Source organism: Puma concolor, chromosome A3 (assembly GCF_028749965.1).
Source record: "Puma concolor isolate L17-30 chromosome A3, mPumCon1.1.hap2, whole genome shotgun sequence".
In the NCBI taxonomy this organism is placed as follows: Eukaryota; Metazoa; Chordata; class Mammalia; order Carnivora; family Felidae; genus Puma; species Puma concolor.
Genome location: NC_141669.1, coordinates 116,301,162 through 116,319,294, shown reverse-complemented (window position 1 = coordinate 116,319,294; position 18,133 = coordinate 116,301,162). Strand labels below are relative to the sequence as shown.

Below are 18,133 nucleotides of genomic sequence, written 5' to 3'. Positions count from 1 at the left end.
CAGTTTTACCTGTGGGACAGTTATATTTGCAGTTTCAACCCAATTTTAACTTCATTCTCAAAACAGTCCCTGGACTAATACTAACCTTTTAAGATTGTTGAATTGAAATGGGATTAACTCTGTATTAACCCATTCAAAACTAAGTTACCCATTCACAGTAGTATCAACTTCATCTCTCTTACCTCACGCTAACCAGCTCAGCAGCAAGGAACCTTCTGTAGGGTGACAAAGCAAAAGGCAACTGAGGGTTTTTGATCAAGATCCACGTTTTGGTTGTGAGAGGGGAACCAGACCACCATCTCCAAAGTGTGTCTTGAGTGTTCCTAATTATGCAAAGGGGGGGAAAAAGGGTTCCATTGGTGGTTAAAAAAAGTTTGAGACTAGATGAACAGGTTCCATGACTACCTAGGAAAAGTCTTTAGTACGCTGATAGGTATTTTCATGACTACATAAACGGGCAGTTATATCTCTAGTCTTCAGAAAAACCTTTCTGACTCCATCTTGGCTCATTCCCACCTGCCCACTGCATGTAAAATACTGTTTCTCCTCCCAGCCCACCATAATGTAGGCACCGAGAACAAAGGTTTTTGTTCACTCATGCACCCCTCCCCCAAGTACTGAGAGCAAGTAGTAGGTGTTCCAATACTTGAATGAGTTTGCTTAAAAGCATAAAATATGCAGACTTTTATAGTCCCTTCTCTCCCCCGCCCCAACATCTTGCAGTCTAAGTGTTCTGGCAAAAAAAAAAACTGCTGGGCTGGACATCTGGAAAGAAATGCTGTTGTGGTATATGAGGCCCAGTCTGACCTGGTTTCCCCCACCCCGATCCTTTGTACTGGCAATTCTAAGGTTTCACATTTGAACAGAATATTAGGTTTTGCATTATGTTTAGAAGTTGGGCTTTGTAGCATGTGTTATACTTTTTTAATTGAAAAGATGGATTTATAATTAAAAACTTAATCCCCATAATCCTACCAACATAGAACCTTTTAGTACCAAGAACAGTTTTCCAAGTTAGTACAGTTTTCATAATTTTTTAAAGCTGCAAAGAGTTTTCCATGTTCTACCATAGTTTATTAAATTAGTGCTCAGATGATGTGTGTTTAATTCTTGGTAATACTAGGAGTATGAGCTCTGACCAATCTGGAGTGACAGTCCTCTGCCATTGATTATATTCTGTATTCTCATCTATAAAGTATGAAAATGCCTACCTCAAAGATGGTGAGACAGTATATGCCAAGTGCTTAACCCTGTCTGGCACCTGGAACTATTTTCCTTCTGTTGAATACTTCTTAGACTGAATTTCTAGAGTCAATGGGCAGACTTTAGGGTAGCCAAGTGTACAAATCCTGAGAACTGTGGGTATTGCTTCTATTTTTATGGTGATGGTGGGTTTATTGGGCTCCTATTACAGATGCTCTCAGGATGGTTGCCTGTCTCACAGTGATCCTGATAAACCTTTGGCCACAGGTGCATCAAACTCTCCCAACAATGTGCAACAGAGGCATAGTCCTTGGAGCTTTGTCACATTAATGGTGCTTTTGAGAAGAAAGGACCAAACTCCTACTGGGTCCCCTGTGTCTGTCATGGCTCCTGTCCTTTCAAACCTTCCCTAACAACAAAATATTACCGAGCTCTTCTGATCACTGCCCCTTGATTTAAGCTTGGCTTCTGTTTTATTAATACAACACTGGAAGACCAGCTGTTGTAAAGGCTAAGTATAATGGATATTCAACTTTTTTTTTTTTTTTAAAGTAGGCTCCACGCTCAACATGGGACTTAAACTCATGACCCTGAGATTTTGATTCACATGTGACTGAGCCAGCCAGGCACCCCTCTGTTCTTTTAATTTATTAATCAAATATTCTGAAATAACTCTAAGCTATTCCTAAATATTCTTAAATAATCTGTTATGTAAGTGGCTAGCAGTACCAAGTCCCAACTTTGTGCCAGTCCCTGTTCTAGTGCCTTCTTAATCAGCACAGCGACTCTTTAAGGAAGATATACTATTCTTCCCATTTTATAGATGAGGAACAGAGACTCAGAAAGGATAAGCAACTTGCCCAAGAGGTTGTAGTCCCAGGCATTCAAGCTCCAGAGCCTGTGCCCGGCCTCTGCAACACTGCCTCTCCGCAACAATGTCATATGTTCAAAAGTGTTACCTGAATGCCTGCAGCAAAAGGCAGTCCCCGGCCCTCCAGGAGCTTATAGTTTCGTGACAATAGGTGTGCTAATAATAATAACCAGCTGTAAATATAGTCTGGTAAGAGGGGTGACAGAAGTAGGGATGGCCAGAGCTAACTCAGGCCAGGAAGGTGACTAACTCAGGCCAGGAAGGCCAGATAATGAGCCAGATGAAGACAGAACATTCCAGGTAAAAGTAGCTGGAGCTGTAAAGACACAGAACCCAGATAGTTCCTTCCACAATTAGTTCTATGTGCTTGACAACGGGTCAGATTGGGAGATAGAAGACACTGAGTTAGAAAGAAAGGAAAGGGGTCTGGAGTTTACCCACTGGGCAGTGAATAACTAAATGATGGTGCTAAAGAAGACAGACGTGGGAGGCAAGCATCAGGGAGACTAGCTGAGAGGTGACTTTTACAAAGTTCAAGTAAGAGAGAAAGAAGGGCCTAACCTAAGGCAATGGGATGGAGACAGGTTAGAGCCAAGACATACCGAGGAAAAATTAACATGACTTGATGACTAGAGAGAAAATGCTGACATGGGTAACAGGTGGACAGTGGTGCCATTCCCCAAGATGTGGACGCCTGAAGAAAAAGACTCGTAGCTGGGCAGGCCTGAACTGTGGTGCTCTTGGGGAGCGCTGAGTTAGAGATGGAGATAGGGAGGCATTACTGTGGAGTCTGAAGCCATTGGTTTGGTCAGCCAGGAAGCTGTATAGAAAAAGAGGGTAGAGAGGTACGCATAAGAAGAAGAAGGAGCAGAGTACAAAGGAGGAGGAGAAAGCCAGGAGAGCGTGCCGTCATAAGAATCAGGAGAGAAATTTCAGAGTCAGGTTGCGACAGGGCATGTGGGAAAGGACTGCCCAGGTGTGCATCCTGCCTTCCCCTCTTCCCAGGGGACATGTTATTTGGCAAACTATTCAACCAAAGTTCATGATTTCCCAAACCTGTAACATGAGAGGAGTATCTCCAGCTCTAAGGGATTATTCTGAGAGTTAAATAATGTGATCCATGTTCAAGAACTAGAGCACCCAGAAATGCAAACATATATACATATATATGTTATATCCCTCTTTCTAAAGTCCAGTGCTGCGGGGGGGAAGGGGGGGCAGTGGGGGATAAGCGACGTATAATTAAGAACACAAAGGTAGGGGCTCCTGGCTGGCTCAGTGACTTAATCTCAGAGCCATAGCTTCAAGACCCACGTTGGGTGTGGAGATTCCTTAAAAAAAAATAAATAGGGGCACCTGGGTGGTTCAGTTAAGCAACCTTGGCTCACAGTTTGTGAGTTAATCCCTGTGTTTGGCTCTGTGCCGACAGCTCAGCCTGGAGCCTGGGTCAGATTCTGTGTCTCCCTCTCTCTGCTCCTCCCCTGCTCATGCTCTCTCAAAAATAATCAAAAAAAAAATTTTTTTAATAAAGTTTAAAAAACCCACAAAAGTAGATACTGGATTGAATTGTTTGCATATGCTCCATAGTTATTTGACTAAGCTACACATCCGATTTTAAAACTCTTTTTAACACCCTTATGGGCAAGAATGAATGAGACAGTCTCTGGCCTTAAGACAGCTCCCTGTGTGGTCATGGAACTGAACACTGGGGTGGGCAGGGGGTAGAGGAGAAACAGCAGGTAGGTTTTAGAGGTAAAAGGGGGCTTATTGTTAGAAGGCACTAGGATGTGGACAAGAAATGGGGTCCACGTCAGAAAGTGGGACTGGGTGACCCTGTGTTCTGTGCACCTGGAAAAGCCAAACCCATGTACTTGCCCAAATAAGCCCTGGCTGCTGCACCTTTTTTTTGAGGAGACCCCTCAGGAGGTAGACTGAGGCAGGGATTCAGGGAGGGGTATGTGTGCACCAGGGGTCCACTCACCAGTCAGAGGAAGCAGGTATCGTGTCCATCCATCCATACATGCAGGAGGGCCAGCTGGGCTTGCCCCACAGGCTTAATGACCAGATGGACACACTGCTCTTGACTGCAGTAACTCTTAGATGTAGGGGGAAAAGCCTTCTTGTTATTATCTTCCTTTGTCTCCTTTTTATAATATTCTATTTAATGTTTAACTTTATATCTAATATTTACAAATTAAATATTACATACATACTGAAATACACTTTGGGAAAGGGTGAATATAAAAATAAGAGAAAAGAAAATTATGGTCTGTTATTTTTTTTAAGAGAAAAATCACCTAAATCTGGATTAGGTGATAAGTGAACTCATTAGGTATTGTCATAATAACAGTGTGCTCTTTTCCACTTTTCAGATAAGGAAGATGAGGCTCAGAGAGGTTAACTGACTTGTCTAAGGTATACAGCAAATAACCTGCACTCGAACTCAATTACACAAAGTCTATACTCTTAGCCCAGTCCCCCTAAAGTAGAGCAAACTACTTAACCTTTTGAGCCTCAGTTTGTGTTCAGATTATCTACTGATATATAACAAATCACTCTAAAACTTAGCTTAAAATGATGATCACTGATTATTATCCTTCATGGTGCTGGACTTTGACAGGCCTCAGCTAGGCAGTTCTGTCTTGGTTCTCAGTCAGTGGCTGGGCTGGAGTCATCCTGAAGGGTTCCTCATTCATGTCTGACAGCTGATACTGGTTATCAGCTGGAACTTAGGGCTGTCATGTCAGGCTTCTCCATGTGGCCTGGGCTTCACAGCATGGTGGCCGGGTCTCAAGACACAGTAGAAACTACTAGTTCTTAACACAACTGTGAGACTGGCCTAGCATCACCATCACTGTATCCTACTGATTAGAGTCCAGATAAAGGGGAGAGGACAGAAATACCAGCTGTCAATGGGGCTAAGTTTTAGAACCTCCGCATCTATAAAATCTGTAAGATGGACATAACTCACAATGAAGACCTGTTATTTTTGTCATGCCAAACTTCCCTTCTTCTAGCAGCAGAACTCCTATTTTCCTTTTGGGGATTCTTCCCTTTCCCTGTCCACACTCATAGGCCCTGTGGCCATGCTCTGCCATCACTTAGAACCTGAGAACAATGCTAAGAGAGGAGACCAAGCTGAAGAATAAAGAAATACATTCCTGATGACAACTCTTGAAGCCCTGCATCCACTGGGTCTGCATAACTGTATCTGGAACTTTAAATTGGTGAAACAGTAAACTTCCCCCTGCTTAAGCACATTTGAGTCCAGTTTCTACAACTTGTAACAGAAAGTTCATATTACATCCACCTAAAAGGTGGTTATAGAGATTAAATAAATGTAAAATGTGCCTTTTACACAGCACATATTCACAAGTTTTATTTACTGTTATTATAGAATAATCTTACTACAAAGAATGTGGCCATGGCTATAGGGATTTTTATTTGCCCAAAGTTAATCAATGGTCGAACTGGAATTCAAACCCAGGAAACCTAGATCAGAATCTTGCCCAGCTTTATACTCCGTATTTCTGTGGTCTTGTCAGATGGTCCACTGTAGAGTGTATAATGTCCTGATAGGATTAGAGATGACCTGGCCAGGCCTGGCTAATACTGAATGGACACTCACGTACTCTCATTTCAACTCCTCATCCATAAAAAAAAAGCAAAAAACAAAAAAACCCCCCAAATCATCATGTTACTATTTCCTGGCTATCTAAAAACTGCTCCAAATCCTCAAAAAGCATTCCAGCAGCTGCTACTAAAAACATTCTGAGTCAGCACATGAAACGAGGCCTGAGAGAGATTAAAAACAAAATTGGGCCATATTTTGAGACTCCTCAAATTAAGAGTTTGGACTTAGCCATGTGACTTGCTTTGACCAAAAGAACCTTGCAAACATGCCATGGGCAAGAACTTGGAAGAGCACTTGTACACTGGAGCTTACCTGGTCTGCCTGCTAGATTCTGGGTACATGTGGCCCACTTGCCCTGCTGCCCAGCCAACTCCTTAACAAGTTGGTGAGATTATCTGGGACCCGTGGCCCCCCAGCCAATCTGCCAGCTCACTTCAGCCATATCATAGCCCAGATAAGGAGAACTGCCCAGCTGAGTGCAGCCCAAATTTCCAAGCCACTGAATCAGAAGGTAATAAATGTTTATTAAAAGTACTACATTTTGGGCTTGTTATACAAGTTAACTGATGATAAGAGGCCCATTTACTATCCCTGATCTAGGCCAACCCCTTGCACAGATGAGGAAACGGGAGACCTAGCAAGGAATAAGACTCGCCCTGCATCACAAACTTTATTGGCAGCAGTACAAGGAGGAAAGCCAGTAAAACCACTGGTTGTGATAATTCCTTCAACAGCTGCCAGGATCACAAATGAGGCTTCAGATCTTCAAAATATCTATGGAATCATAGCCCTTTGGGTAGAATCTGGTATCCTATTTCTTCATCATCTCCTTTTGGTTTTCAGAGGTTGAACAGATAAATGAAAACCGATGAGCAACGGAATGAGAGAGGACTGGGCAGATGTATGCAGCAGGGTTTTGTGGATGTGAATTTCCCACTCAAATCTTCCCAGGGGCTAAGTAGTTTAGGGCCTTTTGTGGGATGCCAGGATGGGGATCTCCATCTGTCCAGGACGTCCTGGTGCTAGGGTGATTAGGCAGGGCCTCCTTGTAGGGCAGACATTTCCTGCCCTGGAAGGGATTTTCCCTGCTCTTCTGCCTAGCGTACTACAGAAGCTCACAGCCCCTCCTATTCTACCTGACCCCAAACCTGAAAAGTGAGTGCCTCAGTCACTATTGAGTATGGCCATATAGAATCCGAAAATATTACAGTGCAAGGGGCACAGAGCACTAGGCTCTGGAGACTCAGGAACATGGTGCCAGCCCTCAGTGTTAAGTCCACTAAGGCCTCAGCCTCTACCCTCTCTCCCCCTGCTGCCCAGGGTCCCTGACAGGCACACATATGGGGACTGTGAGCCCACTTGTGGAGCTGAAGCGCCAAAAAGGCAGAAACTTTGCTCCACATCACATTATGAGGCAATGGCTAAGCGAGGATGGGGGCATTTGGCTCAGCTGTGGGTCCAGAACTTGGGCTGCCTCAAGGGTGGGTTAATCAGGCCCCTGCACAGCTTGGGAATGCAGAGCCACACTCAGGCTTCAGACTGCTAGCCAGCCAATGACAGGCAGGAGGGGCTGCCCAGGGAGGGAGACACGAGACAACAAAAACTTCCCTGGGTGATTCCACACCCAGGGTGGCCTAGCTTGAGCACTGTCTCGAGCCCAGCCTCTAGCCTCCACGAAAACCTGGGGCCAAAGTCTGGGGAAAGTTTGATGGAGACTGTTGTAGAACAGTTGGTCTGAAATGGGATTTTCAACAAGAATTCCAGCAGGCCTGACACTCTGAGGAACATGCAAAGACGACTGGAGAGCCCAAACTCCTTTCTGATGATGGGACCGAATTCTCGGTGTTGGGAAAGTTTGTCTAGAAGAGAGAATGAACAATTTTTGAAGAGCAGTAACCTGAGAAGAAAGACTTCTCAGAGGTGCCTGACACTGGAACAGCAGCTTAATAATGAGTGGGTATCTCTCAGATGGAGAAAGGAGCAAGAGTACGTGCCAGACCAGGAGCAAAGCACGTTTCTGGGTGTCTGCCCACCAAAGCCCCACACCAGAGAGACCAGACTAACTGACCACACCTTTGTCACCAGGTTCACAGGACTGGGGAGGGTACTTATATAACCTATGAGTGAATCAAAAAGATCCGCTGTGGCAGGTGATCCTCTCCTAGGAATTTGAACGCAGGGAAATTCGTCAACTTGTGGAGTAAAATTAGGACAGAAGAGGAAATTTGAACGAACACTGTCAGTTGTCAGAGAACAAAGCAAACATCAAGACAGGCAGCCCAGAATAGGTACAGGGAAGCCACAGGTATCCTGATGCCAACTTCCTAATGCTTGAGGTTAATGGGAGTGAGGCTCTATGACTTGCTGCCTATGAGAGGGAAGGACTTGTTTTGTGTGGGGCAGGTGACAAAAGACAGGAGAGGCCAAAGTATACAGGATCATGTACAGGAGTTGGGAGTTTTGTCCCAACGGTGAGCTGTCAGGTAAGGGTTTTACAGGGAAGGGACATGACTCAGAAAAAGCACCATAGTGGCTAATGGGAAATGGGGCAGGGAGAAGCCAGAGACTGGGAAGCTGGTGAGAGGACAGAGCCCAAGTGAAAAAACACAGCATCCTAAACTAGGACAGAGAAGAGAGGACGAGGCAGTTTCCAGAATCATCTTAAAGTTGGGAAAGACCAGACTAAATGAGAAGCTAAGACCTGAACCTACCACTGCCTAACCAAGTAGCTCATAATTGCTTGGCACTTCAGCCACCAAAGTATTCTCTTGGGCACTGGGACATCTGACCTTCCCCCAAGAACCCTACTGGCCATTTCTATTTCCATTTTAGCTGTGGAAACTAAGGCCTAGACAGCCCAGCAGTATGCACCCGAGACAATGCTCCCTAACCGGGAGAAGTGAAAGAGGAAAAAGAACAGGGTAAAGCAAACCAGACTAGACTCTTGGCATGAAGCAGACTAGACCAGACTCTGGCTGGGCAGGAGGACTAGGGTACCTTAAGAAAATAAATACAAACCATCCCATCTCAGAGCAAGTTGGGATCCAATCTCTTTATTGTCAGGGTACCCTCCCCGTGACCCTCCCCTCTCCAAACCTATAGAAAAACCCCAAGCCTGGGAGTGTCCTGGGAGGGGAGGTAGAGTATAGGGAAACCTCTGTCCTCTGCCCTGGGCGGTGCCAACAGGGAGGGTGCGTGGGGAGGGGAGGCCGATAACCGCACCTGCAGAGGATGTGGCAGTGGCTGGGACGTGTGGGGGAGGAGGTGCCTGCTGCCAGCTCTCCTGGGACCCGCTGGGGGTGGTATCCAGGGGTGGGTGCCCAACATGAGGCCTGATACAGTACACGCCCTTCTCCTGCTGCTGGCCGTTGCTCCTGTCAGGCTGAGAGAGAGAGAGACAAAGGAGAGACTGAGGCTGGCAGAAGAGCCCCTGGGACCCATGATTACTAGGGCTGGGAAGACAAAAGGGCAGAACGGTGTTTACTGTTTGCGGACAGAGATGTGCCTGTGCTCTGGCTCTCGCCTCCTAATTTTCTGGCCATACAATCTTGGGTGAGTCTCTCCCCCTCCCTGAGCCTCCATTTCCTCACCTGAGCCCTGCACCTCATCTGAGAACTGGCTTCACAAGGTAAAACTTAGCTTCCTTGGTAAAACCAACCATGAAGCTCCAAGAGGATGGATTCCATATATACAATTTCCTAAACTGTCTGGGAAGCTCTTGCTGGTGGAACACCTCACAAAATGAACGTGTCAGGTGTAAAGACACCTCTGAGGTCAAGGATTTCCTCCACCTAAGCCTGTCTTACCCTGAACACGACCCCCAAAGAAATGGGGCAGAGCAGGGGGGCGAGCACTGGCCAGAGAGTAGGCTGGGACACCATACACCACTGGATTCAAACCTAGGCTCCACCGATTACCACCTTGGGATCTAGTGAGATATATGCTACCTCCCTGCCCCTTTCAGTGCCTCAGTTCCCATGTGTTACACTGATACAATCACAACCTTGCAGGGTTAAGTCCTAGCCCCTAAGCCTGGCACAAACATCACTTTGGTGATGAACTGCTCCCTCTGCCTTACCATGCAGAGCTAGGACTATGGCCACAGGAGACTCCTGACCATCTCCCACATACCAAGGACCATCAGAACCCTGTATTTTGCTAAAGCTGTTCCCTCAGATACCTCTCCCTCAATCCTGAATAGGCTCAGCTAAGTATCAACTCTTCCACCACACCCCTATGGACACCCTGCCTCTACAGCCCATCATCCTGCTCACACTGGGTGGTCACGGTTTGTGTCTTCCTCCACCAGACTCTGAACTTCTGAAGGGTGGAGCTGGACAACATGCCTCAGAGTGCACTGAGGGAACCCGTGCAGGGCTGGCCTGCCTAGCCCATCCATGGCTCCTGCTCCCACAGCCTAGCAAGTTCCTGCCACAAAGGAGCATGGTCAAATGGCTGACAGGATGGAGGGGCCGTCCTTGCTGGGCATAGCAAGACCCTGCCAGGTCTGCTTCATGGCATGCCTGCCACTTTTCTTCACCCCCTGTCCACCAGAAGCCCCATACCTGCTTACTGCAAGGCCCCATCCTCCGCGTCTGTGTCCTGGCTGTGCTCCTGATAGGGAGGAGGCAACAAGAGACCATACATCACTCACTACCAACTCTGAGTCATGCCCTGGGGCCCACTGCACTTCTGGAGACCAAACTCCGAAAGAGGGATGATTATGGGACCAGTTTCAACACAGCTGGCTTGGGATCCTGACAGGATGGTCTGAGCCCATCCCCCAGAAGAGAGACGGGACCAGTCAAGGGCGTTCTAGGTGTGGCAGGGGAGCACATTTCTACGTAGAAAGACCTTCTTAGACTGTAGCAGGTTGAAAGCCGCCTGGTGGACGGGTGAGCTATCCTTGGGACAGCTAAGCCTTCGTTAGGGCCTTTATGGAGACTATTATGCCTAAGAGAGTAAATGGGTCCAAAAAAGGAGAGACAAGCTAGGGACATAAGGAGGAGGATCTCTTAACTACAGTGGCCATGAGCCCATCTGTCTTCATGCCAGAACCCAGCAATGATGAAAAGGAGAAAGTCCCAGACCTAGTGAAGAAGTCAGGGCTCTAATTCTGGCTCATCCCCTATTAATTATAAGGCCCTGAGCAAGTTACTCTACTCCTCAGAGCCTCAGTTTCCTCACTGGCTAAAACGTGGGAAGAGTAGTAACTTTGCACAGTACGACGCTGTTGTTAAGGTTAAATAAAGTTAGAAACTACAGGGCCTGGTGCTCAGTGAGTGTCTATTAGGTAAACAAGTAGAAGGCACACAACAGTTATCATACATACTCAGAGTCTGGTCTACCTTCCTACTTGACATAAGCTCCTTGCCAATGACTTCCCAGCCTCACTCTGAAGGGTTCCAATAACAAAGAACTCCCTCCATGCCTCTCATGAGACAACCTGTTTTATGCTTAGGCAGGAATAGCTTTTAGAAAATCCTCAGGTAAAGTGGATACCCAACCTCCCTGAGGCTTCCCCAGGCAATCCTAGTCCTGCCCCCTGAAACTCTGCAGACTGTGCTCCCTGAAGCCCCTGACTCTTCCCTTGTCCAACCTGTATGGAAACCAAGTCTAGAATGGGCCCTGACTCAAGAGAGGTCTACTCTGGTCCTCAGTGGGACTTTTGACTGGCAATTGAAATAGGTATCCCCCTTCCCAGGAAGAGGAAAGAGGGAGCTCAACAGGGACACTCAGCAGCTCAGAGGGTTCCCCCTTCCCCTGCTCCCCTCCTATGCACCCCTCCCCAGCTGTGCCCTCACCAGCTCTTCCTCGCTGTGTGTCAGCAGCCCCTCCTCATCGCCGTCGTCTCGAGCCTGTGCTTCTCCCTGGGGCGTGCCTGCCTCAGAAGCCGTGTCCTCTTGGGGGGCTGGTGGCCGGCTGCTGCCACCACTACTGCCCCCACCACTGCCACTGGCACTGGCACTGGCACTGCCGCTGTCACCCTTCTTCTTGCCATCTTGAGGGGAAAGGGGTGGGAAGAGGAGAATAGAACTCAGCCTGGGGCAGCTGCCCAAGGCAGGATCTTAGCAGCAGCTAGGCCTCGGCATGGTGGATCCATGTGGCGTTGGAGGCCACAGCCCTTCTCTGCCCCGTGCGCTGACCTCCCCACACTCTGCCCTGTGCCCCTGGTCCCCGAGCTGGGCAAGGACCCATGGAAGCTGACCTGGGTTGGCCTTCTGCTCCTCGGCAATCTGCTCCAAGCGGCCCAGCAGAGCATCGATGTTGGACTTGATCTGTGTCAGCTCTGTCTTGATGGTCTGCAGTTCACTGCTCTTTACTGGGAGCACAGGGAGTATACGTTGTCACCCAGGGGCTGGGAGCTTGACACTAACGTAAGATCCTCCCTAGTCCCATTCTGTCAACCAGGAAGGCAGGCCAGTGGCAGGAACTGTCTTCATCCATGGTTCTTTTGCCAGCAAAAAGGCTGGAGCTGCCCGTGGCTTCTGAGACTTTTGAGACCATGCCTATAGTAACCAGTCCACCCTTCTGCACCTGGATCTCTTCCCATGACCTCTCAACAATGAAAGGGACTGGAGATGGAGGAGAATGCAGGTGTGGCGTGCACCTGAGCAATCATGTGTTCTTCCTTATGTTAAATAGGGTGGTGCCCAGATTTCAAGGTGTATGGATGGATGTGGGTGTTTTACCATCAGATTTCCTGGGTGCCTGGCTGCAACATGTGTACACCAGAATGAATGTGCACACCAGCAGTGGGCCTGTGCAAACTTGTTCTTATTATAGGAAAGAAGACACCTTCTCCTCACTGGGCTCCATGTCACAGCACTGGACATTTCTGTGCCCAACCCAAGCCCCTCCTCCTCATAGGTCAGGCTTTTCCTCTTACAAATGCAGTAAGAATACTCACTTGGTTGTGCTAGAGCTGCAGAACTGTGGGAGATTTGTTCCTTCATCTATTTTCCAATGTAAAAATACATGATTCTATTATTTTGCTAATGAGGAAAAACAAAAAAGATCTAGGAAGAAGATACAGTCACTCACACTTGATCTTGGCTGAGCTGGTGGTAATGGCTGTGGAGCGGGCAAAGAGCTTGACAGGTATGGTGGTTTTGACACGCCGGACCAAGGGGACTGTGACCCGGGGTCGCTTCACAGGGACTGCCCTGGGCACTGGCACAGGTGACAGGCGGCCCCGATAGTCGAAGAGCCTGTAGGGGCAAATGGGCCAGAGGCTGCAGCATGGCCTGTGGCCACCAGAAGGCACTGCGACTCTAGACAAGCACGTGCTGGTGAAGGGCTGGGCAGCCTGTACTACACACCTCCGCCTGCTCCCAACAAGCCCTGGGAGTGAAGAGGATGGGCTTCTGGCACCTTAAAAGCTGCTGGGACTCTCATTTCATCCACCTTTCCTACCAGTCAGGTCAGATGAGGGCAGGTGAGGTGGCAGGTGGTAATGGTTTCAACCCTGGTTCAAGGAAGGAGCAAACAGACACCAGCCCCAGAAAAGAGCCTTCCCCAGGTCCCCCTAACACCCAGGCCTGCCGGCTTCTGCTTCTGCTCAGTCAACTGCCACCCCAACCTCTGGTCAGAATTTGCAAATGTCCCTAAAGCAAGGCAAAATTCCAGCTGGGAACAAAAAGATGTAGGAATAGGGAATCCCTAAGCCTGCCTGAGCTTCAGTTTTCCCGAAATCTGCTTAATGAGGATGACTACCTCAAATTCTGTGCCAGGCCCCCACCGTACCCCACCCCAAGGCTATTGTGAGAGCAGGGCATGAGAAAACTTGGTTAAAAGCACACATGTTAAAAGGTGTGATAGGTGAAGGCCAGGGTACTGAGACTCTCAAACCAGGAGACTATGGCCTCAGAGGCATGAGGCTGGAGTCCCAAACACCTGTTCTAATTCTGGGCCCTCTTTATCACCCCAGCCCTCTTACTCCACTTCAGAGATGGAGGGGAGGAGATCATTAGAATATCAAGGTTGGACAACCAATCAGATCCCTGGGCTCCCAGACTATGCTGTCCCCAGTGTCATCACCCAGCCCTCTCCGAGAGAGTTTCTCTTCCTGCTCATCAGTCAGAAGTTCAATAGGCTGAGTAAGGGTATCTCCCACCACATCTGCTACTATTACCTTTCTTCAGGGAAACACAGCCCTGGGGGTACACTATGGAATCACTTTGGTGACAGCCAGGAAACATGCCATCACTAGACAATGCAATGCCCCATGGCTTGGCATTCCTTTGTTCAGGGAGCCCCTGCCCTGGGGTGGGGATGGCTGGAGATGGAGAGTCTCTGGGAATGGATCCAGTCCCAGACCCTGCATTTCTGCCCCTAAGGGGAGGGGGCGGCTCTGGCCTTGGTCAGAATCACTAACCACAGAATCCCAGAGCTGGAAGAGCCCTGAGGGATTACTTAGTGTAAGCCCATTTTACAGACCGGGAGGGGATTTGCCCAAAGTCACACAATCCATTCAGTGGCAGAGCTGAGATTAGCACCCAGTCTTCTGACTGACTCTCAGGCTAGGGCACATTCCACTACACCGCACTGTCTCCTGAAACCATTCAGAGGTGAGAAAACCAAGGCTCAGAGAGGTTCTGTTCTTCCTGGACAGACTGAGGCAGGCAGGATGGGAAGGACGAAGGAAGGGAGAGTTTTGGAACAGCCCCCATCATGATTTCCATTTGGGAATGTGGCTAGTGCCATAGAATGGAGCCCACAGCTCAAGGCTGGGGTCTGGGAAGGCTTGAGGGTGAAGGGATGGGCCACATAGCCTACCAGGAACTAATTCAGACCTCCAAAGGACTGCTGGCCTCCTGGCTATAAATGAAAGGCCAAGAGGTATTCATTGAGCTTTTGAGGCTCCTTCCACCTGGCTGAGCACCTCAAATAGATAAGGAGACTAAACAGCAGGAACATGAGGGCTCAAACTCCCTGCACCTACTCTAGTAACCTTTTCTATAATCCAATTTGCTATGGTTATCTGTCCCTTGCTGTCTAGTTCCACTAAGTCCCAACCCAGGATTAGGAGGTGGAAGGGCAGTCAGAATGGGAGACAGTGTGGGGTGGGGAACCTCTGACCTGGGCACCTGCAGAACTAGACCCTAGTTCCAGCTCTGCCACCAACTTGTGGAACAGCCTTGGGCAGATGCCCGTCCACACCTCTGGGCTCCAGTTTCCACATGGAGGACTGAGTGGGCTACACCAGTAATCTCTCAGGACCCTTCCAGCTTGGCTTTTTCATGCCTGGGCACGCCCCTTCCCTGCTCACCTGTCGTAGAAGTCGTCCCGGTAGTAATCATAGTCAAAGCTGTAGCCACTGGGGAAACAAAGGGGAGAGGGCCGGGGCTTAGGGACAGCCACTCAGCCCACTCTCCACAGGCCCTCATCTCCAAACACCTCCCCAAATTCTAGGCTCGGCACACTGTCACCAACCAATGTTCACTCCCTCTGTGGAAAGAGGGACCAATCCCACCCAGATGGAGAGAGATAGAAGAGACAGAGCGCCTCACCTGTATATGGCAGATGCTGCTCTCTTTAGTCCCTTGGGTCTGTTGGGCTTGGGCTCTCCAGCCATGTTGATATCTGTGTGGAGAAAGGAGGCACAGTCAGATGCTGGCAGGGTACCAGGGAGCCCAAACACTTACACCTTCCTGCACAGTAGCAGCAATTTCTATGTGTGAGGGACAATGGACTCTCCTAACTAATACAACCAACAGAGGTCTTCACACATTAGACTCCTACCCACACATCACAGAGATATGCCTATTTACAAATTCGTATACATTCAGATGCACGCACGCTCACACACATATCACTCACACACACATGCCGTGGACATCACACATATAAGCATTCTCAAGCACGCTGATGTAAATAAGTACTTCAGATACATATCTTCACATACTTGTTCACATATCCAGGTAATCAAGTCACACACAAAAATAACATATAGACTCTCAAGTACACTGAGACTTGGCTCCGATGTCATATACATAACTGCCTATCTACAAATGAGCCACATTCAAGCAAATATTCTACCAAACATCTTTCTACCTAGAATGATGCTTAGCCTTATGACAGGATCTCAATATCTGACAAATAAATATGCGTATCTTCTTACACACACTTAGTACATTCTGACACATACACTTTACATATATACATTCTAAAGATGTGTTCACATATTCTCCACATGTTTAGTTACATCCACATATCACACATTCAGGAATACATCTATCAATATCCCTTTTTGGACATACATATACACAGAAGTAGGTGCGCTGTACACACTCCACGGTAGACTACCACATGGCCACATCATATATACATAGCACCAAGGCCAAAGGCACCTACTTCACCTTGTGCTCCTAGCCCCTCCTCCCAGCTCTCATAAAGAGTTCCAACCTGGGGGCACCTGGATGGCTCAGTCGGGTTAAGCAACTGACTCTTGATTTTGGCTCAGGTCATGATCTCATGGTTCGTGAGTTCAAGCCCCGTGTCGGACTCTGCACTGACAGCATGGAGCCTATTTGGGATTCTCTCTCTCCATCTCTCTCTACCCCTCTAGAGAGCTCACTTGCTCTCTCAAAATAAATAAACTTAAAAAAAAAAAAAAAAAAGAGTTCTAACCTAAGACATCTGTAGCGTAATGTTACAGGTTATGCTAGTCCACTCTGTTCCGTTTCCCTTAGGAATCTGCATTTTAACCAGAATCATAAAGCTTGTCATTAAGAGTCACTATGAAAGCAAAGACAAGACAAGACAGAACCATTTTTGAGAAGCTTCTAAAACTCAACCCTGCATATTTTATAAATACTTAATTTATAACTTAAATACAATTTATAACTACTTAGTTATAACATTTCAGATAGGGGCAGGGTAGCAAGTAGTAGAGTAAGGGAAAAAGAAAGGTCTAAGAGGGGAGCTGGAAAGTGAAGGCCAGCACCTGCTCAGGAGAATACCAGGAGCAGGGCCAAAGAGAGACGCTTACCCAGGGTCTGCCCGGCCAGCACCCGCCCATTCTCTCCCAGCACAGCTGCCCGGGCATGACGCTCGTTGGCATACTGGACAAAGGCATAACCTTTGTGCACAGAACAGCCGGCTACACGGCCATACTTGGAGAAGATGGTCTCTACATCTGACTTCTTCACCACAGCTGTGTTGAGGTTTCCGATGAAGACTCGAGAATTGATAGACTTGGGGTCATTCTTGTTGGTTACGTTGCTTGTCTGGATCTTCAAGGACATGGTGGCCACCTAAAGAGAGAGAGAGAGAGAGAGAGAGAGAGAGAGAGAGAGAGAGAGAGAGAGCGCGCGCGCCACTGTGAGACTGGGTCTCCCAGTTGGGCTCAAGGGCTACCCATGGCCCAAATCCTAGCTAAACTGGATTGCTCTGTGCCCTGCTACATACACACAACCATACAGCATTCAGCCTCCCCTTTAAACATCTCACTGGGATGCTGACCTCATGGCCAGGTGTTTTATATATGTTCTCTCATTTGGTACTGACATGATACACAGAACCCAGACGTTTCACAAGGGAGAAAATGCACAGTCAGAGATCACAATGCTAGTGAGCAGCAGGGCTGGGATTTGAACCCTGGTCTGCTGGACTCTAATTCTTTTAAACCCATTCTTTCATGCTTATCTCAAATGTTACACCATGCAGGATCTAAATCTGAAGACCTTCCATAGTTTTTCTTCTGTTCCTTCAATGTATAACCATGGTGAGGAAGTCATATGGTAACTGCAGGTAATACCTGCTCTAGAACAACACCACATTATGAAAATTGCTCAGTTTGATGCAGACACTGACCTAGTTATGGCTGTCTTTATTGGTACCAACCATTTTTAAAAAGGTGAGTGAAATAAGCCTCACTGAGCACTCATGGCAGGCTAAGGGTGGCAGGCAAGATTGAGTAATCACAAGACTCCATTAAATATTATTACTATTATTCATATTTTACCAGAAATAGACTCTAATAAGTTCTTTGACTTGTCAGAAACAGGCCAGTTGGTCCCCACAGCCCATTTTTTTCATCTCTATCACTCTCCTTCCCAGAGCTAAAGCCAATTTAAATATTATAGTTAAGTCAGCATATTATCTATTTTTATACTAACTCATTCAAATTTTGTTGTTTGCTTAGAGATAATATTGTACCTACACTTCACTCTCTACACCCTGGCAATGTCTTTTACCCCAAGGGGCCATACAAATCTCTCCTACCCCCAACCCTGGACATGCTATAACAGAGCACAGGCTCCAGAGGAAAAGGAAAAGGAGGCTTGATGTCAGTAGGAAAAGTCTAACAGTAAGTACTGGCATTTCTACTTACTGGCCCAGACTTCTCTGCTCACTGGCATGGGTTTGTACAAATCCCTTTGGAACCTTCCTATCTCAATACCCCATTGTAGAGCTATCAC

At 47.6% G+C, this 18,133-nt stretch overlaps 1 protein-coding gene across 7 annotated transcripts in view; it reads right to left on the bottom strand.

Annotated features, from left to right (window-relative positions):
* Positions 1-8,196: 8,196 nt before the first annotated feature.
* Positions 8,197-18,133, bottom strand: part of RALY (RALY heterogeneous nuclear ribonucleoprotein) — an 85,804-nt gene continuing 75,867 nt past the window's right edge. For 4 of the 7 annotated variants that reach the window (XM_086702011.1, XM_086702009.1, XM_086702010.1 and 1 more), the window contains 7 exons: positions 16,702-16,966; positions 15,221-15,293; positions 14,980-15,027; positions 12,753-12,919; positions 11,917-12,030; positions 11,513-11,709; positions 8,197-9,090 (listed from right to left, as the gene is read on the bottom strand). In XM_086702011.1, the coding sequence (XP_086558137.1) occupies positions 8,707-9,090; positions 11,513-11,709; positions 11,917-12,030; positions 12,753-12,919; positions 14,980-15,027; positions 15,221-15,293; positions 16,702-16,957 (1,239 nt within the window). In that variant the 5' untranslated portion in view covers positions 16,958-16,966 and the 3' untranslated portion in view covers positions 8,197-8,706. Of the gene's footprint in view, positions 9,091-10,273; positions 10,323-11,512; positions 11,710-11,916; positions 12,031-12,752; positions 12,920-14,979; positions 15,028-15,220; positions 15,294-16,701; positions 16,967-18,133 lie in introns of all 7 variants that reach the window. The other 3 variants (XM_086702014.1, XM_086702015.1, XM_086702013.1) reach the window with 3 other exon arrangements.